The sequence below is a fragment of the Muscardinus avellanarius genome, assembly GCF_963383645.1.
Source record: "Muscardinus avellanarius genome assembly, chromosome: 10".
Taxonomy (NCBI): Eukaryota; Metazoa; Chordata; class Mammalia; order Rodentia; family Gliridae; genus Muscardinus; species Muscardinus avellanarius.
This window is the reverse complement of record NC_137796.1, coordinates 66,440,440-66,465,403: the sequence shown is the minus strand read 5'-3', so window position 1 is coordinate 66,465,403 and position 24,964 is coordinate 66,440,440. Positions and strand designations below refer to the sequence as shown.

At 53.2% G+C, this 24,964-nt stretch overlaps 2 protein-coding genes across 2 annotated transcripts; both read right to left on the bottom strand.

Annotated features, from left to right (window-relative positions):
- Positions 1-569: 569 nt before the first annotated feature.
- SSC5D (scavenger receptor cysteine rich family member with 5 domains) lies at positions 570-22,073 on the bottom strand (the record flags this gene model as incomplete). The annotated part of the gene is made up of 14 exons (XM_080703756.1): positions 570-2,035; positions 4,276-4,440; positions 13,034-13,201; positions 13,798-14,112; positions 14,196-14,801; positions 16,594-16,911; positions 17,570-17,743; positions 18,347-18,664; positions 19,466-19,774; positions 20,178-20,291; positions 20,516-20,629; positions 20,905-21,213; positions 21,567-21,593; positions 22,049-22,073. 14 exons carry the CDS (start codon positions 22,071-22,073, stop codon positions 570-572), a joined length of 4,428 nt encoding a protein of 1,475 aa, XP_080559882.1.
- Positions 22,074-23,584: 1,511 nt separating this feature from the next.
- On the bottom strand, positions 23,585-24,831 carry NAT14 (N-acetyltransferase 14 (putative); the record flags this gene model as incomplete). The annotated part of the gene is made up of 2 exons (XM_080703395.1): positions 24,717-24,831; positions 23,585-24,133 (listed from the first exon to the last, which is right to left on the bottom strand). The coding sequence occupies exons 1-2, from the start codon at positions 24,786-24,788 to the stop codon at positions 23,585-23,587; spliced, it is 621 nt and encodes a 206-aa protein (XP_080559521.1). The 5' UTR covers positions 24,789-24,831.
- Positions 24,832-24,964: the final 133 nt, after the last annotated feature.

The window sequence follows — 24,964 nt, the reverse complement described above, 5'->3', positions numbered from 1 at the left end:
CATCATCACCACCACACCATCACCATAATCACCACCACCACCACCATCACCATGACTACCATCATCACCACCATCACCACACCATCACCATCATCACCACCGCCACCACATCACCACCACTACCATCATCACCACCACCACCATCATCACTATCATCACCACCACACCATCATCACCACCACCAACACCATCATTACTACCATCACTGCTACCATGACTACCACCATCACTATCACCACCAGCAGAAGTACAACCGCCATCACCACCATCATCATCTTCTTCACACAATATGCTGTTGTCACTGTCATGATCATCACCATCGCCATCATGATCCTTACCATCATCATCACCATCACTGTCATTACTCTCACCACTATTATGACCACCACCATGATCACCACCTTGCATGGTCCCTGTGGTATTCACAAATGACTATCAATCTTGTGATTCTCTCTCTCCAGGGTCCCCCTAGTACATCAGAAACATCATTCACATCTTGTTTTTAATTAGATACTTGGTTTTCTTTTGTTGTTTGAGAGTATCTTAAGTCCCTGAAGTCTCCAAGAGGGTCACACATCACCCCTCAGAGGTCTCTCTTCCTCCTCTGGGGTGGTAGTTGTGGGCACAGGTGTGCTGGGGGGCCAGGCCACCTCTGCCAGTCTCTTTACAGCCTCACCCAGATGCCCCAGGCCTCGGACGGCCTCTACCAACTGGACCAGCCCCAGCCCCAGGGCTTGGCGCTCTTGCCGGTCTTGTTCCAAGACCTGGGTCAGCCTCTGCAGCTGGTCACCCACATCCCTCACAGCAGTGACCAGCTCCGCCAAGGCAGGTGGCTCGCAAGCCATGACCCTCACAGGTGGTGTTGGGGACACACATGGGCCAACGGGACCTGGGACCTGCCCAGGGATGGGCCCTAGAGTAAGGTGGTCAGGGGGAGATTGATCCAAGGGGTGAACTGTGGGGGAGGAGTGGAGGTCAGGGGTCACAGTAAGGCTGGAGGCTGAGGTTGGGGTCAGGGCAGGCGGAGGGGTCAGTTTGGGGCTCTGGCTTCTGGGAGGTTCAAAGTCTTCAGTGGTCAGTGGGTCCATGTTTGGGGCTGGAGAGGCCTTTGAGGAGCTGGACCCTGGGGCTAGAGAGGGGTCTGATTTTAGCACCTGGGATGTGGGGGTATGAGGGGTCCCTGTTAAAGCCAACTGGGGGTACAAGCTGGTCTTGACCCTTGGTACTGGAGTGGGAGTGGGAGGTTCTGTCTCCAGGGAGGTTGGAAGGGACGTAGTAGTGATGACAGGGATTGAGGTGGGATTGGAAGTGCTGGAAGAGTGAGTGGTGGTGGTAGGTGGGGTTGTGGTGAGGTAAGAGGTTATGGTGTTGTTAGGGGTTATGGTGAGTTCAGGGGTTGCTGTAGGCTGAGGAGGGATGGTGGTGGGGTGAGGGACTGTAGTGGGGTCAGAGGTCATGGTGGGATGAGGGATTGTGGTGGGGTGAGGGACTGTGGTGTGGTGAGAGGTCATAGGGGGGTGAGGGACTGTGGGGGGTTGTATAGTTGTTGTAGGGAAAGACTTTGTGGAGGGGTGTGGAGATCCAGAAAGTTCTGGGACTGTGTCAGGGTATGAAGTTGTGTCCAGGTCTGGGGTTGTGTTAGTTTCTGGAGTCAGCTCTGCCATAGGAAAAGGGCTGGTCACCACTGATGGTGCAGAGGACTCAGGGCTCAGCTCTTTGGGCCAGGTGGGCGATGGGGTGGATGAGAGCTCTGGGGTCATCTCTGGAATCACATTGGAGTCCCCAGTGAACAGAACAAAGTCATCAGGGGTTGTCAAGGAGGGCATGTCTGGGGTGGCTGAAGAGGCAGGAGGGTCAGAGGCCACCTCCTGAGTCGAAGCCCAGCCCGGGGTGAGCTGTGGCCAGGAGTTAGAGGTCAGCTCGGGACCCGAGGGCCCCGGTGAGGCAGATGGGGCTGGGGATGGGGTGAGGGATGCTGTCTTGGCCGCAGTGGGCCGCAGTGGTCGTCGCTCCAGCCACAATTTCCTCGGAGAACCTGGAAGAGGAGGAAAGAGGTACAGATGGCTGCCTGAGGTCAGTGTGCCCCGCCCACACCACACCCTCCCCGCCCCTGAGGGACCCCGCCAATGAAAAAGTGCGGATCTCGTGACGTCATGGGTCACCGGCAGACTTCAACCCCTCCTCCTCTTCCGAGTCTCCAGACGCCACCTGGTGTTAGCTGTGCTCTGCCGCGGGAAGGTGCGTGGATGCGCAGAACTGGGGTTGTGGAGGGGACTAGGGATGCAGGAGGTGGGGTACAGAAGTGGGGTGGGAGAAGTGAAGGGGCGCTGGAGGGTGCTGGGGGCCGGGTGCTCTGGGGTGCAGAAATACTGGAAAACTCTTAGATCGAGGTCGTAAGGGTATGCGGAGCAGGGGAAGAGGCCAATGTGAGGGGTGCAGAGGGGTCCTCTTAGTAATCAAGATAAATATTTTTATGCAATATTTTGAACAAAATTAACGCAAGAAATCCATGGTGGACTAAATATCAACATTTTGTTTTTGTTTTTGTTGTTGTTACTGGGGATTGAACCCAGGGGCATTCTACCTCTGAGTTGCATCCCCAGCGCTTTTATTTTTATTTTGAAACAGGGTCTCACTAAGTTGCTGAGGTTGGCCTCCAACCTGGAATCCCGTCTCAGCTTCCCAAGTGCTGGAATTACAGGCATGGGCCACCACACCCAGCTAAATAACATTTTAACTAAAGGCAGAATCCAATAGAATTGGGATGAGGGTAAGTGGAGTGACATGGGCAGAATTCTGTCTTTAGTTAAAATGTTGATATTTAGTTCATCATGGATCATTTTGGCATTAATTTTGATTTTTAAAAATATTGTATTACAATGTTATTTACCTCGATTACTGCATTTTGGGGTGACCCCTTACATGTTGTGCCCAATGGAGTGAGGAATTCAGCAGCTTCCTGGCCTGGCTTCCGCCTAAGTACGATTTTATCTCCTTTTTATAGACGAGGGAAAGTAGCCCAAGAACACAGGTAACTTGCCCGAAGTCACAAAGACACAGTTCACAAGATTCAGGGACAAGATCTGAGCCCCAAGTTGCTTGTATCCGGAGTCTAGGTATTAGAAATCATGTTCTCAGTGATGGGATTGTGTCACTATCTGAGCATCTGTATGCTGTAGCCATTGGTGTCAGGTGGCTACTGAATACTTGAAATGTGCCTGGTGCAGCTAAGGAACGAAATAGATCATTTTCCAAAATGTTGACTCACAGCCAGGCACAGTGGTGCACATCTGTAATCCTAGCACTTGGGAGGTTGAGACAGGAGGATCACAGGTTTGAGGTCAGTCTCACAACTTAGCGAGACTCTCAGAAACTTAGTGAGACCCTGTTTCAAAATACAAAAAAAAGGGAGGGTAGGAAGGGCTGGGGGTATAGCTCAGAGGTAGAATGCCCCTGGGTTTAATCCCCGGTACCATTCCCCCCAAAAAAAGTTGCATATTTCTTCATATAATCGGCCATTTGGTCATCCCTTTCTGTGAATCATTTGTATTTTTTTAACTAGAAAGTGAACTCAGGGGTATTCTACTTCCAAGATATACCTTCAGCCCCCCCCCCCGCTTTTTGCAGTACTAGGGATGGAACCCAGGGTCATTCTACCTCCGAGCTACACCCCCTGCCCTATTTTTTATTCTTTATTTTGAAACCGGGTCTCACTGAGTTGCAAAGGACCTCACTAAGATCCTCCCGTCTCAGCCTCCAGAATGCTGGGATTACAAGTGTGCGCCACCATGCCCCGCTGCCCTTTTTATTTTATTTTAAAACAGGATCTCCCTAAGCTTCTGAGGATCTTGCTAGATTGCTAAGGCTGGCCTCAAACCTGCATTTCTCCTGTCTCAATCTCACTAGTACCGTGATTCCAGGCGTGTGCCACGGTGCCTGGCCACTTGTCTATATCTTTGTTTATTCTCCTTTAGGATTTCCTATCATTACCTAATTTATCAGAGAGCCTAGCATAGTCTAGGATAGGGTTCCTTAGCTTCAGCTCTATTAACACTTTGACTGCATGATTCTTTGTTGTGGGGGATGTTCTGTGCATTGTAGGATTTTAACATCATTCCTGCCTCTACCCATTAGGAATTCCAATGGGCTGATGCCCTGCTTCCCAACATGACAACCCAGCATGTTTTTAGATGTTAGCAAATGGCCCCTTGAGTTAGAGGAGTCTGGGACCCATCTCCACCCCCGAGCACAGGTTCCCCCAGCCACATGCCTCACCTCTGTCCCCATGGCCCCTTGGAGCTGGAGAGGGCTGGCCGGGGATCTTGATGGTGCCAGTTGTAAGAGTGGGTCCAGGTTTGACTACTGTGGGGCTCTCCTTGGTCAGACCCCTTCCTGAAGGTGTGCCCCATGTCCAGGAAACTTCATAACTGTTTTGGTCACCTGGACAAAAATGAGGAAAAAGGTTGAGGGTCATCTTCTTTTGTGTGCACTGGACACAGGCCAGGGCAGGAGGCCTCAAAGGACTCAGATGGCTGGGTGTGGTGGCACACTCCTGGAATCCCAGTACTTGGGAAGCTGAGGCAGGAATATTGCAGGTTTGAGGACAGCCTCATCAACTTAGTGAGATCCTTAACAGCTTAGACCCTGTTTCAAAATAAAAAAGGGCTCGGATGTAGCTTGGAGGTAGAACACTCCTGGGTTCCATCCCCAGTGCCCAAAAGAACTCAGATGGGAAACATCACCCAGACCTTCCCTGACCTTACGACCACCTTGTGATCAATTGGCTACCTAGACCAGATCTGTATAGGAAATAGCTCATAAAATAAGGGCATTAATTATTGCAGTTGCCTGAGACTCCTAACTCTATTCATTCTTTTTCTCCCCCTTCTGGAGGAAAAGCCTATGATATCTTTATTAATGAATTGCCTGGAATATTTATTTATTTATTTATTTATTTTGGTGGAACTGGAAAATGAACCCAGAAGCACTCTACCTCTGAGCTATACCTGTAGCCCTATTTTTATTTTATTTTATTTTGAAATAGGATCTCACTAAGTTGCAGAGGGCCTCACTAAGTTTCTGAGGCTGACTGCACACCTGCAATCCTCTTGTCTCAGCCTCCCAAGTGCTGGGATTATAGGCATAAACCATCACACCTAGCTTGGAATACTTCTCTAATACTATTTTCTTTTAATTTTTTTTGGCTGGATATACTTGGATAGTCTATAGAACAACTTTATGCAGCATATAAATTTATTACCTGTATACCTTTTTATTTAAGGAGAATGGAAAGTATTCATTCTTCTAGTTTTCTTGATCAAAAGCTTATTTTAACAATAGCTTTCTTTCTTTTTTTTTTTTTTCAGTATTGGTGATGGAATCCAGGAGCATTCTACTGCCAAGCTATACCCCCAGGCCTAATTTTTTTTTTTTTTTTTTTTTTTTTTTTTTTTTTTTTTAGTCTTTATTTTGAAACAGGGTCTCACTTAGTTGCAAAGGGCCTCACTAAATAGTAGCTGAGGCTGTCCTTGAACCGCAATCCTCCTGTCTCAGCTTCCCAAATGCTGGGATTACAAGCATGTGCCACCATGCCCAGCTATGATAGCTTTCTTCTGTGGGAGAAGGATACTGGGGATCAAACCCACTGATCTACACCTCCAGTCCTATTTTGAAACAGGGTCTCACTGAGTTGCCAACGCTGGCCTCGAACTTGTGATCATCTGGTCTCATCCAGTTTGCTTTGTTTCTTACTGCTGTGTTTCCAATGGTTAATCCACACGCCTGCCACAATGTTGGTATCTGATACAAATCAGTGTGTCTCCAAATATCATCATTCCGAAAATCTCAACAAATGTTGCTTTAGCTGGGCAACATAATAAAATAAGGCTGGGGTATAGTTCAGAGGTAGAATGCCCCTCTGTTCAATCCCCAGCACCACACACAAAAGAAAGAGAAAGAAAGAATGAAAGGAAGGAAGGAAGGAAGGAAGGAAGGAAGGAAGGAAGGAAGGGAGGGAAACAGAGATGTTGCTTTGAGCTGGATGTAGTGGCACACACTTGGGAGGCTGAGACAGGAGGATTGCAGGTTCAAGACCATCCTCAGCTACTTATTTTTTATTTTATTTTATTTTTGCAGTACTAGGGATAGAATCCAGGGGCTTTTCTACCTCTGGACTACACTTCCGGACCTATTTTTATATTTTATTGGAAACAGGATCTCAATAAGTTGCTGAGAGCCTCACTAAGTAGTTGAGGCTGGCTTTGAACCTGTGAGATCCTCCTGTCTCAGCCCGCCAAGAGTTGGGATCGCAAGTGTGCACCACTATGCCCAGCTTCATCCTCAGCAACTTAGAAAGACTTTAGCAACCTAGCAAGGCCCTGTTTCAAAACAAAAAATAAATAAAAAGGCCGGAGATGCAGCTTGGAAGTAAAATGCCCTTGGGTTCAATCCCCAGTACTGCAAAAATAAATACAAAATGTTGCTTTGATTAATTGGAAAATAAAAATCCAACCTGCAGAGGCCTCCAGTTTCATGACCTGTACTCTCGCTCTAGGCTTATACTGTAGCCTCTCATACATTTCATTAAAAAATTAAGTGAAAGGCCCCTTCTGAGTATTTCATCATCCTAGATAGATCCATGGTAGACAGAATAATGCTTCTTACCTCCAAAGATATCATGCCCTAATCTACAAAACCCGTGAATATGTAACCTAACACAGCAAAAGGGACTTTGCACTTCTGATTAAGGCTCTAGACCTTGAGATGGAAGATTATCCTAGATCATCCAAGTGGTCTGAACTAATTACAGGAATCCTTAAGATCAGGGAACCTTCCAGGGCATGGTGGTGCATGCCTGTAATCCCAGTACTTGGGAAGCTGAGACAAGAGGATCACAGGTTGGACACCAGCCTCAGCAATTTAGTGAGGCCTTTAGCAACTTAACAAGACCCTGTTTCCAAATAAAAAACTAAGCTGGGCATGGTGGCCCACGCTTGTAATCCCAGTATTTGGGAAGTTGAGACAGGAAGAATTGCAGGTTCGCAGTGGCCAGCCTCAGCTACTGAGTAAGGCCCTCTGCATCTGAGACTCTGTATCAAAACAAAGAATAAGAAATTGGGCTAAAGCCAGGCATGGTGGCAAGCACTTGTAATCCCAGTACTTGGGAGGCTGAGGCAGAAGGATCTGGGTTTGTGGCCAGCCTCAGCTACTTAGTGAGGCCCTCCACAACTTAGTGAGACTCTATTTCAAAATAATAATAATAATAATAATAATAATAATAATAATAATAATAAAAAAGCCGGGCATGGTGGCATACGCTTGTAATCTCAGCATTTGGAAGTCTGAGACAGGAGGATCGCGGTTTGTGGCCAGCCTCAGCTTCTTAGTGAGGTCCTTTGCAACTCAGTGAGACCCTGTTTCAAAATAAAGAATAAAAAATAGGGGTGAGGGTGCAGTTCAAAGGTAGTATGCCCCTGAGTTTCATCCCCAGTACTGCATGAAAGAGAGAGAGAAAGAGAGAGAGAGAGAGAGAGAGAGAGAGAGAGAGAGAGAGAGAGAGAGAGAAAGGAAGAAAAACAAATAGGGCTGGGATTGTAGCTTGGAGGTAGAATACTCCTGGGTTCAATCCCCAGTACTGAAAAAAAAAATAGGGTTGGATATGTAGTTCAGAAATAGAATGTCCCTGGGTTCAACCCTGGTACCATGGCTTGGGATATAGTTCAAAGGTAGGACGCCCCTGGGTTCAAGCCCAAGTACAAAATTTTTTTTTTCTTTTGTGGCACTGGGGGTGGAGTCCAGGGGCTTTTCTACCTCCAGGCTACACCCCAGCCCTATTTTGTATTTTTTTGGAAACAGGGTCTCACTAAGTTGCTGAGAGCCTCACTAAGTAGCTGAGGCTGGCTTCGAACCTATGCAATCCTCCTGTCTCAGCCTCCCAAGTGCTGGGATTACAAGCGTGCGCCACCACGCCCGGCGTGTACCAAAAAAATTTAAAAAATAATCATAAAACCTTTTTTTTTTTTTGGTGGTGGTACTGGGGTTCCTGGAAGCCCTTCTATGTCTGGGCTACACTCTCAGACCTATTTTTATATTTTTATTTGGAAACAGGGTCTCTTAAGCCAGCAAGGCTGGCTCCGAACCAGCGCGACCCTCCTGTCTCCACGTCCCAAGCGCGGGGATTACAAGCGTGCGCCACCACGCCCGGCAGGAAACCTTCTAAGCTATAGTGTGATAGAATGATGTGAAAATGGTAGGGTTGAAGAGGTGCAAGGTTGCTGTTTTTAAAGATGGAGGGAGGGGTCCTGAGCCAAGGACTTCCAGAAACAGGTGCTTCTAGAAGCTGGAAAAGGCACAAGAGGGGATTCTCTCTTAGAGTTTACAGGAGGGAACAGTCCTGAAGCACTCTAACCTTAGCCCGAGACCCATGTCTAATTTCTGATCTACAAAAGTACAAGATAAGTTTTTTTTTTCTTCTAAATTTGTATTGTGGCAGCAATAGAGATGGATACAGATCCTTTGTAGAATTTAGTCTTAGCAGAAATTGTCAGCACCAATACAAGTCTCTAGCAATGCAAATGCCTCCCCTCTGGTCTTTGCTGCTCTGAGAATTCCCTTCCTGCTTGCCTTTGCTGGTGAAATTGTAACATTACCTCCACGAAGTTTCCCTGATTTCTCTACTATAGTCACTGTGTCTCTGGGATCCTGCAGCTTTGTGTGTTTTCAGTAAACAACAACCAAAGTTTTGCTGGTATAAATGATTTCACATGCATGTTGCTCCTTGGTTTGGGACCCATGGTCCTCAATCTAGTTCCAGTCCCCGCAGAGCCTAGATTAGAACTTGGTGGAGGAGCTGGACTTCAGACCTGAGGCTTTTCACTCTCAGCAAGCAAGCATCTTTCCCAATCCAATCCTTAAAGCATGACCCCCATCAACATTTCTGAGTTAGAGCTAAGCTTAACCTAGCGTAGCCTCACTCTTTCCCCTTCTAAAACATGGGTGTAGTGAGAGGACCTGGACCACCTGGTTGCTGGGACCACACCTGACTGGCACAGGTACAACAATCCTGGGACCCCGGTCACCTCACCTCCTTGAGAAGAAATGGGGGCTTAAAGAGTTCATTTTAATGCTTCTGCAAATGTGAATTCATGCCTGTGTCCTCCCTTCTCTTTTGTGTGTGGTACCAGGAATTGAACTCAGGTACATTCTACTTCCGAGCTACATATCCAATCCTTTTTTTTTTTTTTCAGTACTGTGGATGGAACCCAGGGGCATTTTTTTTTTTTTTTTGGTGGTACTGGGGTTCCTGGAAGCCCTTCTACCTCTGGGCTACACTCCCAGACCTATTTTATATTTTTATTTGGAAACAGGGTCTTTTAAGCCAGTGCGGCTGGCTTCGAACCTGTGCGATCATCCTGTCTCTGCCTCCCAAGCGCGGGGATTACAAGCGTGCACCATCACGCCCGGCCGAACCCAGGGGCATTCTACCTCCGATATTTTATTCTTTATTTTGAAGCAGAGTCTCACTGAGTTGCAAAGGACCTCACTAAGTAGCTGAAGCTTGCCTCGAACCACGATCCTCCTCTCTCAGCCTCCCAAAGGCTGGGATTATAAGTATCCACCACCATGCCCAGCTCACTCTTTTTATTTGTTAGCCTTACTGAGCATTTATTACAAATCTCCACAACACTTAAAAATATAGAATGCAGCTAGGCGTGATGATGCACACCTGTAATCCCAGTACTTGGGAGGCTGAGCCAGGCAGGTCACAGGTTCAAAGCTGACCTTGGCAATTTAGTAAGGCTCTCAGCAAGCTTGTAAGATCCTGTTTCCAAATAAAAATTAAATAGGGTTGGGGTGAAGCTTAAAGGTATCCCTGGGTTCCATCCCAGTACCACCACCACCACCAAAAAAAAAAAAAAAAGGAACACAATACGAGTTTGTCATCCTTGCACAGAGGTCCAGGCTAATTTCTATATTGTTCCATTTTAGTATGCATGCTGCCAAAGTGAGCCCTTTTTAAAATTTTGAAACAGGGATTTGCTCTTGCTGAGGCTGGCCGCGAACCTGTGATCCTCTTGGATCCTCTCAAGTAGTGGGATTACGGGAGTGCACCACCATGCCCAGCACATGCTTGTCATTTCCCCCACACCCCATCCCCGCCTCGCACCTTTCCCAAGTCTTCTTGTTATTAGGGTTGTGCTTTGTGACTGTCTAGCTTTCCCTTGCACCATTTGTATTCTGCATACATCTGCAGCGTGGTCCTTTGGGTCCGACCGCTGCTCCCGCGGGACAGGTGCCCAACCTGCGACCATCCCTACCACGAGGGGGCGCTGCGGGACAGGCGGCTGCCCGGGTTGCAGCGGACAAAGGCACCTCGGGAAGCTCCAGCTCCCGCTCGGGAACCAAACGGGATGCAGAGCCCTATTCACAGTTTGACTTCACCATCCTAGTCCACTGGGTTCTCCCCAGGGCTCCCTCCTTCCCTCCCACCTTCTCCTGGTAACCAGGTAGCTCCAGGGACCTTCTGCTGCCATCCCACCTCCTTTCCTGGGCAAAGGGCCAGCCGGCCTATCAGGAAGCGCAGCGCCTTGCTACGTCATGAGGCTTGAGGCCGAGGCACGCCCATCCCTTGCACACATGCTTGCTGAGCGCCAGGAAAAGGAGGGAAAGGACGGGAGTGGTAGGTGCTCCTAAGGGAACCAAAAAGGGCGATGGCCCTACAGGGATAGGCAGAGGGGCAGGGGCGACGGAGGAAAAAACCGGGGCAGGCAAGGCGAGATTAGGGGAGAGAGGAATGGAGAAAGATGGTGAGGGGGGAGGGAGGAGATAAGGAGAGGCAGAAACCAAGGAAGGATGCGGCCCCAGAAGAGTCCCACAGAGAGAGGGATGGCGTGAAGCAGAAACTCCCAGCATGAAAAAACTGCAGAGACATGGGTGGGGAGCTGAAGTAAAAAGTAGAGATAGGTCAGGCGTGGTAGTGCAGGCTTGTAATCCCCGCGCTTGGGAGGCTGAGACAGGAGGATCGCGCAGGTTCAAAGCCAGCCTCAGCTACTTAGCGAGGCTCTCAGCAACTTCGCGAGACCCTGTTTCCAAATAAAAGTATAAAATAGGTCTGGGAGTAAAAACCTGGAGGTAAAAAGCCCCTGGGTTCCATCTCCAGTATCAATCAATCAATCAATCAAGATAGAGTCAGATAAAGCATGGAATTGCAAGCCCACTGCAAGCCTGCAGTCCCATACTTGGGAGGTTGAGGTAGGAGGATTGTTGTTCAAAGCCAGCCAGCCTCAGCAATTTAGTAAGACCCTTAGCGACTTAGTGAGACTCTCTTTTTTTTTTTTTTTTTTTTTTTTTGGTGGTACTGGGGTTCCTGGAAGCCCTTCTACTTCTGGGCTACACTCCCAGACCTATTTTTACATTTTTTATTTGGAAACAGGGTCTCCTAAGCCAGCGCGCGCGGCTGGCTTCGAATCTGCGCGATCCTCCTGTCTCAGCCTCCCAAGCACGGGGATTACAAGCGTGCGCCACCACGCCCGGCCTAGTGAGACTCTCTTTGAAAGTAAATTTAAAAAGCCTGGCGTGGTGGCGCACGCTTGTAATCCCAGCATTCGGGAGGCTGAGACCGGAGGATCGCGGTTCGTGGACAGCCTCAGCTACTTAGTGAGGCCCTCTGCAACTCAGTGAGACCCGGTTTCAAAATAAAGAATAAAAAATAGGGCAAGGGAGGTAGTTCAGAGGTCAAATGCCCCTGGGTTCCATCCCCAGACCCGCAAAATAAAATAAAATGGGGCTGTATCTTAGAGGTAGAATGCCCCTGGGTTCACCCCCAAAAGGAGAGGGTGATGAGAGGGTGAAGCTGCAGATGAAACCTCAAGAAGATCTGCGAAACAAGAGAGAGGAACTGACCATGGAAAATGTAGTGGAAAACAACAGGTAGGGTGAGAAATTAAAGACACGGAAAAAGAAATGAGGGGAGTCTGAAACTGAAAATGGAAGAAAAACTGAGAAAGATGAGAGAGAACAAGAGAAACGTGTGCATGATGAACAAGAGCATTAAGAGAGTAAGAGGGCCAGTAGTCCTTGCACACCTGTAATCCTAGTACTTTGGAGACTGAGACAGATCACAGGCTTGAGGCCACCCTCAGCAACTTAGTGAGACCCTGTTTCAAAAAAAATAGAGCTGAGAGTAGCTTGGAGGTAGAATGCCTCTGCATTCAGCCTCCAGTACCAAAATAATAATAATAATAATAATAATAATAATAATAATTATTATTATTATTATTATTATTATTATTATTATTATATATGCAGTACTGGGGATGGAATCCAGGGGCATTCTACCTCTTGAGCTACACCCCAGCTCTATTTTTTTATTCTTTATTTTGAAACAGGGTCTCACTGAGTTGCAAAGGGCCTCACTAAGTAGCTGAGGCTGTCTGCGAACCACGATCCTCCTGTCTCAGTCTCCCAAATGGTGGGATTATAAGAGTGCGCCACCACGCCCGGCTTAATAATAATAATTAAATAAAAATAAAAAATTAAAGAAGCTGAGGGGTGAGACTCAGAGGTATAGGTCTTCTGGGTTCAATCTCTGGGAGAGCCAGGGGCAAGGGGAAGGCAGGGGGTGGGGGGAAAGAAACAGAGAGAGAAAAAGAGAGAATAGGAGGAAAGAAGGGAAAGATCTTTCTGGAACCCCACAGGGAGGGAGTGGAGTTTTAAGAAGCCCCTTGGCTATCTCATGAAGCCCCTCACTGAAAGGTTCGAGCCACCCCTGCCCCACAAGGGGCAGGGCCGGAAGCTAGGAGGCAGAGCCCGGTGATTCCGAGAGGGGACCACGCCTCCCGGTCAGGAAGAAGAGAGTTCTGAGTTCAGAGGGGAGCCCAACAGGGAGACAGAGAGACGCACTCTCCCCCACCAGCCCCTGCGGGCATGCGGGGGCTAGAGGCCGACTTCCCACAAATAAAGCCATCCATATCATATTATGGATCTCTGCGTGTCTCTGTGCGACAGGGGGACGTGCCAAATATCTTTCACTCACCTGTGTCAGGAAGGCGCTGTGTCGCTGGGGAGGAGACCCTTGGGCGCCTAGTGGTGCCCCAGGAGAGAGTGTGTCCACGGCCTGCTGCTGTGGTGGTCCCTTTGGTCAGGTCCTCTCCTGAAGTGGGGTCCCAGGTCCAGGGAGGATAATCATCATCGTTCGCGTAGCCTTGGGAGAAGTTGGGCAGTGTTTGAGCCCGTCCTCTGTCGTCACTGCTCCTCCCTCCCCTTTAGGAGTCTTCTGAAGCAACTGTGTGTACCCCATCCCCAAACAATCTGGCCCAGTGTTATTTATTTATTTTTTGTACTGAGGCTAGGGGCATTCTACCTCTGACTACACCCCAGCCTCCTCCCTTTATTTAATTTATTTATTTATTTATTGCAGGTCTGGGGATGGAACTCAGAGGCATTTGACCTCAGAGCTACACCCCCTGCCCAATTTTTTATTCTTTATTTTGAAACAGGGTCTCATTGAGTTGCAGAGGGCCTCACTAAGTAGCTGAGGCTGGCTTCAAACCTGCATGATCCTCCTGTCTCAGCCTCCCGAATGCTGGGATTATAAGCGTCCTCCCTTTATTTTTAAACAGGGTCTCACTAAGTTATTAAGGCTGGCCTTGAGCCTGCAATCCTCCTGTCTCGGCCTCCCAAGTACTGGGATTACAAGCGTGGGCCACCACTCTCAGCTGGCCCAATTCTTGAGATTCCAACCCTGGTACCACCCCGCCCCACTCTGACTCCATTCCCTTGACTTGCTCCTGGACCTACCCGTGCAGGTGAGTCCCACATCTTCCTCATGGTCACAGTTGTGCTTCCCCCATGGGCCAGAGGGACAGTCGCTTAGCGAAGTCTCGCTCCCCTTACAGCCCATGTCATCCAACCAGATGGGCCCAGTCCCGGGGCCATAGTGGGTTTTGCCCACTCGGGGCCGGACCTTTCCACAGCCCAGTTCCCAACAGGCCACGGTGGCGTCCCGCAGATCCCAGTTGTCATCACAGACCGTCCCCCAGCGTCCAGCATACCACACTTCTAGCCGTCCGGCACACCTGTTGGGGCCATCGGCCAGACGAACCCGGAAGGGGCCTGTGTGCAGAAGAGCCTAGCTAGGGTCAGAAGGCTGGGGCGGCCTCCCCTGCGCTCCCGCCCCTTCTCCTGCGACCACTCACCTGGCTCCTCCGGGGTGCCGGCAGTGGGAGTGGGGGCTGAGTCTGTGGATGACTCTGGAGACCCTTCTGGGATCTCAGCAGGTGGCTCCAGGGAGGCCTGAGGGGTTTGCTGGGGGGTGGCCTCAGCGGTTATTCCTTGGGGTCCCTGAGTAGTCAGCACCGCCACAGTCCTCGAGGTCCCTCCCCGGGGGACCTGAGGAGTCGGTTTTGCAGTAGGGTGCAAAGTCAGTCTGTGGGTAGTCTTGGAGGTCAGTCTCTTTGGTAACTCAGAGGTGCGTTTGGGGGAGGCCTCCGTAGTCAAGGTCGTGATGGCTGGGGACGTTAGTTCCTGGGGTCTTTGAGTGCCTAGGCCCCTGGAGTGCTTGGTGGTCGGCGTCCCAGGGGGTTGGGTGGTTGGTCTTTTTGCGTTTTTGGGTGTCCACTTCTTTGTACTCTTGGGCATTTTCCCTGGGGCCTTAGTGGTGCTTTTCTGCAGCACACTGGGCGTCAGACTTGCAGAGGGTTTGGTAGCCAGCTCTCCCGGAAGCCAGGCATCTTGGTCTCTCCCCAGCCCAGGGAGCCAGCTCCAACTGAAAGGGTCTGAGATGGTGTCCAGGCCAGGAGTTCCTGGGAGGCAGTTGGGGAGACAGGAGAAGACGGAGACACCATGATGAGAGATCATCTGCCCAGGCCCAAGTTCACTTTTTTTTTTTTTTTGTACTGGGGTTTGAACCTGGGGCCCTCTACCTCTGAACTACACCCACAGCTCTGTTTTGTTTTTTTTCCCCACTGTGAAACGGGGTATCACTAAGTTGCTGAAGTCCTCCCTAAAAAGCTAAGGCTGTCCTTGAACTTGAGATCCTCCTGGCTCAGCCTCCCAAATCCTGGGATCACAGGCATGTGCTACCACACCCTGCATCTGTTGCTGATTTTAATCTGTAGCCTTTTGCCATAATGAACCACCACAGCAGCCTCTATGATTTCTGTGAGTTCTACTGAAGTGCCGAACCTAAGGGTGGTCTCGGGCACCTCCCAAACGGTAACAAGTCACACGGGCTTGCGAGGGTTTGTTTACACATCTCTTTTCCTCTCTGAGCTGTGAGCTTCTCAGAGGCTGGGACCATGTTCCTTCTATTCTGAAGACGCAGCACCTAGCTCAGTGTCTGGCACCTGAAATTAGACCTCAGTAAATGTGGGTGATAAATATATAAGTGTAATACCTGAGTTGGTGTGGGGGTGGGGATGAGGATTGGGTCAGGCACATTCTACCTCCTCCTCCTCTTGTCTCAGCCTCCCAAATGCTGGGATTACAAGCGTGGGCCACCACGCCTGTAATGATGAGTGTCTAGGTTGATGAGCGTCTCATTACTTGCTGAGGCTGTCCTCAAGCCTGTAGTCCTCCAGTCTCAGCCTCTCGAGTACTGGATTACATGTGTGCACCAACATGCCTGCCTTATCTTTTATTTTGAGGCAGTGTTTAAGTTCCCAAGGCTAGTCTCAAACCTGTGATCCTCCCGTCTCAGCCTTCTGAGATGATTTTTTTTAAGTGGCTCTGGAGATGGAACCCAGGGGCATTCAACCTCTGAGCTACACCCCTTCCCTGTTTTTTATTCTTTATTTTGAAACAGGGTCTCACTAAGTTGCGGAGGGCCTCACTAAGTAGCTGAGGCTGTCCGCAAACCGCGATCCTCCTGTCTCAGTCTCCCGAATGCTGGGATTACAAGCGTGTGCCACCACTCCCGGCTTCTGAGCTGATTTTAACTGACCCTCATTTTGGCTTCTCTTCTTCCAGGCCCTCTATGTCCCCTTCCTTTCATCTTAGGGAGGAAAAATCTCCTTTCTTTGTGGGAAACTTCTTCTTTGATTTCTTTTTCTTTCCTTCTTTTTTTTTTTTTTTTTTTTTTTTGGTGGTACTGGGGGTGGTGGAACCCAGAGGCTTTCTGCCTCCAGGCTATACTCCCGGACCTATTTTATATTTTATTTGGAAACAGGGTCTCACTAAATTGCTGAGAACCTCACTAAGTAGCTGAGGCTGGCTTTGAACCTGAGCGATCCTCCTGTCTCAGCCTCCCAAGCGCGGGGATTACAAGCGTGCGCCACCACGCCCGTCAACTTCTTGGATTTCTGGCAGAAGGAAGAGGAAGAAGCTTTCTGAGTAAGAATCCCAGCTCTGCCACTTTGTGACTGTGTGTTGGGCAGATTTACTTAACCTTTCTGTGCCTCGGCTTCTTCAGCAGTAATTGGGCACAGCACCCACTAACCCAGACATATTATGTGGTTCGAATATGGCCACACATGCAAAAACACAGCAGGAGCCAGGGCTCGGGAGACGCTCAGGCAGTGTTAGTACCAGTGCTCCTTTCCGTTCCCTCCTCCAGGAAGCCCTGCACGAGTTAGTGGGCGGCTAGGGCATCCTTACCAGTGCAGGTGACCCCGACGTCCTCATTGTGAGCACAGTTGTGCTTCCCCCAGGAAGCCGCAGGGCAGTCGGACAGGGAAGCCTCGGTCCCCACACAGTCCACATCATCCAGCCAGATGGGGCCTGCGCCCCAACCGAAGCGGCCCGCGGCAGGGTCTGGCTGCCGAGGCCCCCCACAGCCCAGCTCTCGGCAGACCACAGCTGAGTCCCGCATGTCCCAGCTATCATCACACACGGTCCCCCAGCGCCCGCCATGCCACACCTCCAACCGGCCTGAGCACCGGCTGGGCCCAGCCACCAGGCGCAGCTGGGGGGACCCTGGATAGAAGAGATGCCAAGAATTAGAGAAGGGAGGCTTTCCAGCCCTCTGACACTCTCTCTCTCTCTCTCTCTCTCTCTCTCTCTCTCTCTCTCTCTCATTTATTCATTCATACTAGAGGTTGAATCCAGGAGCTTTCTACCTTTGAGCTACACCTTCCCCCCATCTTTTATTTTCTTCCTTCTTTTTTCCTGTGGTATGGGAATTGAAACAGGGTCTCACTGAGTTTCAGAGGACCTAAGTAGCTGAAGCTGGCTGTGACCCACGATCCTCCTGTCTCAGCCTCCCGGATGCTGGGATTACAAGTGTGCGCCACCACGCCCCGATTCTCTGCCTCCATTTTGCACCTCACTCCTGTCATTGAGTCAACTTGGATTTCAGGAACAGGTGTGATGGATAAGCATCTTGCTGTGAATCAAAACTATCCCCCAAGCAACAGCAACCTTCTTATTGGCGCCCACAAGACCTTACCAATCCTGAGATAATGATCAAGAAAATCGTAGATGAGCCAAGACTGCATGACCAAGCATACTCATCTAGATAATCAGAGCTCCTACCAGTCCTCCTGAAGATAAGGCTAAAGCACTGGTCCCCTTGTCTTCTAGGTGTAGCTCTACTGATTAAAGTGCCTCACAGTGGGGGCAGGAAGGGACTCACCAGCTTCTGGCCCAGGCTCCGGAGGGGCAGTAGGAGAGGCTGGAGGTGAGTTTCCTGCTGCCCCCGGGCTGTGGCCCACTGTGGGGGTGAGAGGTCTGGATGCTGGCTCCCTGGGTGCAGAGCTGTTGCTGCCGGCTGTGGGGGCCGTGGGGGGCACATAGCCCAGGGGCATGCCTGGAGCAGGAAGAAGCCATTACTACTGCCCTGTCATGTGTCCCACTGAGCCTCCTCCGCATACACAGCCCAAGCCTTCAACATCCCTGACCTGGGGCCAGGAGGGTGTGGGTAGACAAGGGAGCAGAGAGAGAGAGAGCAGGAAGTGGAGGTTGCTTAGGGATGAAAGAGAAGGGAGGAGGTGACCCCATGGCCGTGGGTGATGAGCTTCCTTCTACTGAGGCCAGGTGCAGGCCAGGGAGGGCTGGGCTCTGCCTTAGCGTGCTGACATTGGGGTGGATCCTTCCCTGGGGCTGGGGTTGGGGTGTCCTGTGTACTCTGGGATGCTGAACAGTGTCCCTGGCCTCTGCCCACTAGGTACCAGTAGCAACACTGCCCCCTCCCAGCTATGACCATCAGAAATGTCTCCAGACACTGCCCAGTGTGCCCTGGAAGGGGAATTGCCCCCAGTTGAGAACAACTGATGTCAAAAGAGGTTCCGTATCTGGGGGAAGTGGAAACTCACACAGATGGAGTACAGGACAATCCCCCCCCCCCGCAGTTCTTGCCTCTCCATTCCACATGCCGCTGAGCTCACTGCCCCGCCCTCCCCGCGGTCCTCACCGTCACACACAGCCCCAGCGTCCTCCCGATGGTGGCAGTCATGCTGGCCCCAGGGCCGCGCTGGGCAGAATCTCAAGGCTGTCTCGTTTCCCCGGCATCGGAGATCATCCAGGATGATGGGGCCGGTCCCCTCCCCAAAGAAGGCACCCCCTGGGGCGGCCAGTGCCCCCCCACAGCCCAGCTCCCTGCAGACCACTGCCGCGTCGCGAAGGTCCCAGGCGTCATCACACACTGACCCCCAGCGCCCACCGTGCCAGACCTCCAGGCGGCCAGCACAGCCATGGGGGCCATCGGCCAAGCGCAGCCTGGGGGCCGGGCCTGGATAGAGGGGGAGGGAGGACAGGGAAACAGAAAACTAGGATGGATGAGGAGGTACTGAGTTACACTGATGGGAACTAGGTTTGGACCAGGTCCTTAGTAACACTGATGGCAACTGGGTTGGACAAGGAGGTACTGAGTTATCCTGGCAGAAACCAGGATGGATGGACTAGTACTGGGTTACACTAAGAGGAACTAGGATGAAGAGCAGGTGCTGAGTTATACTCTCAGGAAACTAGGATGGAAAGGGAAGGAAAGGACAAGAGGAAGGATGAGAAGAGGGAAGGAAGGGAGGAGGAAGGCAGGAAGAAGAAAGGAAGAAGATGAGTGAGGAGGAAGTCCTTAAGTTCTCAGCCACTACCCCTTTTTGCCCGGGTTCCATCACTGGTCCACAGGGGCAAGCTGTCCAGGAAACACGCGACTCCGTGTGGGGGTGGGGGCGTGGGGCAGGGGTCTCAGCCTCTCCACCCCCCAGATCACCACACTCTTCTTCCCACCTCAGCTTCTGGTTGGCCACAGAGACAGGACCCCAGGGACCTGGCAGTGGACAATTCAGCCACATGGCAGAAGGCTCACAGGGCTCCTTACACTTGGGCCCTGAGGAGCCTGTGGGATGGACATCCGAGCCTCCTAGCTCCGTCAAGGAAACGGAGGCTTGGCGGAACCCTGCCTCTGCATTTCCCCAGAGAATGGAGCAAGTTGCCTAGGACCAAACCCTCTGGAGCATCCTGGAGGGGGCAGAGAGAGCAGGGGCTAAGGCAGGCAGGGGTGGGAGGTGGGCAGCCCCCGGCCCCAACATACCAGTGCAGACCAGCCCGGCGTCTTCACTGTGGTCACAGTTGCTCCGGCCCCAGGGGCTTCGGGGACAGTCCCGGAGGGCCTGCTCTCCTCCTCCGCATCCCACATCATCCATCCACACAGGCCCCACACCAGACCCGAATCTGGCACCCCCAGGGGCCGCCAGTGCCCCCCCACAGCCCAGCTCCTGGCAGGCCACGGCAGCATCCCGAAGGTCCCATCCGTCGTCACACACGGTGCCCCAGCGCCCGCCGTGCCAGACCTCCAGGCGGCCGGCACAGCGGTGGGGGCCATCAGCCAGGCGCAGCCGCTCTGGTGGGATAGACAGAGATGGAAGAGGTGGTGAGGGCCTCATCTGATCACAGCTTGGAGGAAACAAATTCAAGCTGCCTGCCTCTATCCCTTTTTCACCTGGAGAAGCTGGGGCCCAGAAAGAGCAGTGGTCTGAGATTTGCCTGCCAGCTGGCCCAATTAGGAAAGAGAACTACAATCTGGGGGAGGGGGGCAGACCCTTGGGTTTCCTGCCAGGGGAGGGGTCAGGAAGAAGAGAGGAGACCAGATTTGACTCAGAACCCAAGCAGGAGATCCAGTAAGCACTTGGGTGTTCCTTCATGTGCCACAGGCTGAGAAAAGGGTCACAGCATCCTTGGTCTAGCTGGGCCTAGGTCCCACAGCATCCAGATTTGGGTGCAGAGGAGGCCCAGAGGGTGCTTACCTTGGCGGGGGGCTCCAGTGGTCAGCAAAGGAGCCCGAGTGGACTTGGCCTGCTTGGGGGGCCGGGGACTCTTCTTCCGGGGGCCACTCTGGGGGATTGCGGCTGGGCGGGGGGCTGGAGAGGACACGGCAGAAGGACACTGAACTGCTCATCCTCCTGCTGCCTGGGGGGCCAGGGCTTCCTTTCCCAGGGCCCATGGTGATGGAGGACTCTCAGGTTGTGAAGGAGGTAATGGGGACCTAGCTGCTACCTGGACATCACAAGATGTCCCTCCCTAACAGCCGAGATGGGAGGATGGACACTGGTCAGGAGCAGGAAGCGCTGTTCTATGGGCTCACCATGAGTCCCAGAGGGCTCCTCGGGGCCAGGGCTCAGCTCCCCAGACAGTCCGGGCCACATATCCCCATCAAGTGGGGAAGCCGAATCGTCTCTAGAGTTAGCCACACGCTGGCCTGTGGAAGAGGGCAGAAGAAGGGGAGGGGAAGACAGGGCCATTTGGTCCCTGGGACAGGTACAAAGCCAGGATGCCTGGGTTTCCTGGGGTTCAGAAGCAAGTGATTATAGGTTGGGGGTCCCAGAATGAGGAAAACACCTGGCTTTAAGGGAACCAGGGGCTAGGTGTCTCTAGATTGCTGGGCAACTCAGGTTTATGGGGACTAAGGACTCAGGGTCCCTGGTTCATCTCCAAATGAACAGCCCCTAAAGGAAGGGTTGAGGGTCCCCTCACCTGAGCAGACGACGCCTGCATCCTCCTCGTGGGAGCAGATGTGGGCCTTCCAGCCCCGATGTGGGCAGAGCCCCAGCTGTCCCTCACTGCCCCGGCACGCCAGTTCGCTGAGCCACACGGGCCCTGCGCCCTCCCCAAAGAAGGCGCCCCCGGGGGCAGCCAGTGCCCCCCCGCAGCCCAGCTCCTGGCAGGCCACAGCAGCGTCCCGAAGGTCCCATCCGTCGTCACACACGGTGCCCCAACGCCCACCATGCCAGACCTCCAGGCGGCCGGCACAGCCGTGGGGGCCATCAGCCAGGCGCAGCCGCTCTGGGGGAGGGCAGAGGAAAGACTGTGACCCCAGCAGGCATTGCCAAGGTAAGGGCCAGGGTGATGGCAGGGACTGAGGGTTGTCCTGCAGGGTGCCATCAGAGGTCAACTGCCCTGGTTGCCAGACCCAGGACTGGGGCTCCTGGGTGCCCAGAGAGGAGTGTCTGAGATGCTGGTCCCTGAGAGAGGCTGGGAGTGGTAGGAGGTCACCGGGGGTATGGAAGGTCATGATGGACCAGAGTGGCCAGGGACCCAGCAGGAGGGTGAGGCCAGGCCAGGAGGTGAGGCCAGGCTGGGCCACGGGAGGCTGGGAGCTAGGCGAAGCCAGATGGGAGGGGAGTTGGGTCACTTACCAACAGCCTGGATCCCCACCAGTGCTGCTGCAGAGACGGGGATAGGGCAGAGTGAGGGGCAGATGGTGGCTTTGCCCAGTGCAAACACATGGAAACACACACACACACACACACACACACACACTTCTTACTCCTCTGAGCCAGAGACCCCTGTTGCTGGGAAGGAGGGAGGGCTAGGATAGGACAAGATAGAAGTTCCTGAAGCAGATGGAGCCCCAAGATGCCTGATTCCTCAAGTCAGGCAGGGGACCAGGTCCAATGGCAGGGGGATCCCCAAAGGGTCAGGGCTGGGGTGCACAGGGGGCCAGGTCTCTTGGGTTGCTAAGAGGGTGGGATGGGCATGCAGAAGGCTGGGTTCCTGCGGGATTAGGCAGGCAGCCAGATGTCAGGGTCTCACGACAGACGGGCTCCCGGAAGTCAGAGCCAAGAGGTCAGAGGTGGGGGCCGGGGCCCCTGAATCCATCAGGAGACGGGTCACTCACCCAGGAGGCAGGCCCAAACCTTCATGTTTGCAGAGTCCAGGGCAGGGGACGGGTGAAAGGGGAAGGAGGGCAGGAGGGGAGGAGCAGGCCAGGGAGGGAGGGCAGGAGGAAGGGAAGCGCCTGCGGAGGCGCCCTGGACCCACAGAGGCGCAGGCAGGGCTGGAGGCTTTGCCAGGAGGGAGGCTTTGAGGAGGCAGCAGGGGACAGGCGGGGGAGGGGGCTGGCCGGAGGCTTAGGGAGGAGGGGGGGTGGCTGGAGAGAGGGAGGGAGGGAAGGAGGGAGGGAGGTGTCCAACTGCAAACACCCACACAGAGGCAGCCAGACAGGCTCCAGCCAGCAGTGTCCCCCAGCTCAGATGCTTAGGGGGAGGTCAGGCTCCAGGAGCAGACAGGCCTGGTGTGTCTGGGGGCCGTAAGGATGGGGGGGGGCACACCCTCCTGCCTCTTCTCTTGTCCAGCCAGGAAAGCATGGCTGGAAGCCTGCAGATTTGGAGCACTCCTTCAGCAGCAAAAGGGCTTGCAGCCAGACACCAAAAGGAACTTTCTAGATTAGGAAGAGACTGAGAAACCCCTCTCTCCATTGTAGGACCCTGCCTGTGGACTTGAATATGAAGCCTCTAGTCTCCATCCTAGAGAGGACTGACTGAACTTAAGAGCCCCCAGGAAGGGAGGGGGGGGGGACCAAGGATCAAGGCCTGGGAGAAGGGAAGCCGTACACACACACACTCACTCACTCTCTCTCTCTCTCTCTCCACACCAGGCAGCTGTAAGGGGAAAAAATTCGGTAATGGGGAGCGTGACTCAGAAGGCCTGGCAGGGACAGGGCTGCCGTGAGCTCACTGCCTCCCCTCCTCCCGCCCAGCACCCCACCACACCACCAACAATTAGTGTCAACTTGGGAGAGGAGGAGCCAGACAGCAAGGGCAAGGGGAGGGTCCCCAGACGAATGGAAAAGGCATCAGGCAAGACAAGGCACTCAGCAGTTCAGTCAGTCTTTATTAACAAATGGTGTAAAAAACCAGATGGGTCTGGAGACTCTGTGCCTGCCAGCCCCACCTCATTCTCAGAAAGGTCCTGTCCCCTTTGGGGGCAACCTGCAGCAAATCCTAACTGTCTCAGGAAAAGCTCAGCCTCCTCTCTCCTTCCTCAAACATCTCTCCCAGGCCTGCAGCACAAACAGTACAGACTTTGCAGACAAAAAGACCAGGGATATTTCTCAGTGCAGACAGAATCTGAGGCAGGGGGTTGGACAGGTTGACCTCTGATGGCCCCTGAGAACCAAGAAGGAAAAGGGATTTATTCCACTCCGAGTTCAAACACTGTACACTGCATGCCGCAGGCTAAAAAGGCAGGGGGACCAGTAGGCCTCTAGGTCTCCAGCCCTCTGGGGGGACCTCTGCTGGGGCCCTGGGTGGGTTGGGAGTCACTGAGGAGCAGATGCAACAGTGCCTGACACACAGTAGGTGATCACTAGGTGTTGGCTTCCCTCCCCATCCTCCTGGAGGGCTGTGGCAAGGGGCACACCCAGGGTCTGGAGTCACAGGTCTTTGCTGAACTCTCTCACCAGGGTGTAGCCCATGCAGCCCCAACCTCCCTCAGCCTGGTAGCCGCAGCCTTCCAGCAACCCTGCCACCCCCCAGGCAGCCACAGCCACGGGGACCACCAGGCGGGCCTGGGGCTCCCCCATGCCCCCTGCCCAGGCCTGTGCCCGGGACTCTGCAAAAGCCAGCAGCCTCCTGCCCACGCCCCGGCGGCGGTGCCAGCGAGAGACAGAGAGGCGGGTGACCCGGGCCCCATCCCCTGCATTGGTGCCAGGGGCCAGAGCCAGGACTCCGCACACATCGCCAGAGCCCCGCACAGCCACCCAGGGTCCCCCCAGGCCGCCGGGTGGAGGCAAAGAGCCCCACCAGGCTCGCAGACCCAGCTTCACAGCAGCCACAGCCAGGAACACGGGCAGCAGGAGAGCCAGGGCGAAGGAGGCCAGGACAAAGCGCAGGCCGCTGCTGGCCGCCGCCAGGAGGAGAAGAGCTGGTGGCCGTGTCAAGGCATGGAGGGCCACTCGGTTCTCTGTGTCCTTTACACCAGCCTGTGGAGGGGGTCATCCAGCCATCACATTGCAACCCTAGGATTAGGAAAGGAAGTGAACCTGCCCAGGGACAGGCTAGGGGGCTCCTAAGTAGGGAGGGAAATCAGCAGGAAGGGCGGTCACAAGTGACACAGTAGGTGTTAATGAGCCAGTGAAGGAATGATGGATGGATGGACCAATGAGTGGGTGAATAGGTGGATTAGGAGTTGTGGGTACCCGATTCATCAAGGTGCCACAGTGAGCAGGTGCCAGGGAAGGGACCCTTGCAGGGCGGAGAGGCCAGAACGGACAGGATGGGGAAACTGAGGCCATGGGCTCTGCCTGGAAGACTGTGAGGTAGGGGGCAGAGCAGCCTGGGAGGGAGCTGGCGTTGGGCTCGGCAGGACCCCCTCTACCTGCTTAAAAAAAAAAAAAAAAAGCGGAGGCACAGGTAGGGGAAGGCCTGGAGTCAGAACGGGCCACGCAAATAGCTAAGGTGGTAAATAATTTCCCACGGGGGTCCCTGGCAGGCTGCGGCGGGGAGGAGGGCACTCACGGTGCCCGCGCTGGCCCCAGGCGCACTGGCGCTTCAGCTGGCTCTCACCTTCAGCATCTCCAGCACCAGGGGCTTCTCGTCTTCCCTCATCTCCCGCACCGACAGGTGGCTGGGGGCCATGGCAGCCCCCAGGCCGCCGCCCCCCAGAAGGGAGCTGGCGTCGTGCACCTGGCGGAAACATAAGTAGGTCAGTGTCAGGTGGGCACACCTGCCCCAAAGCTTCCCGAGAGGGAGGCGGCCCCGGAAGCACTTCCCGGATTAGGACGCCAAGGATCCTCGGGGTCCCCGGTCAAGCG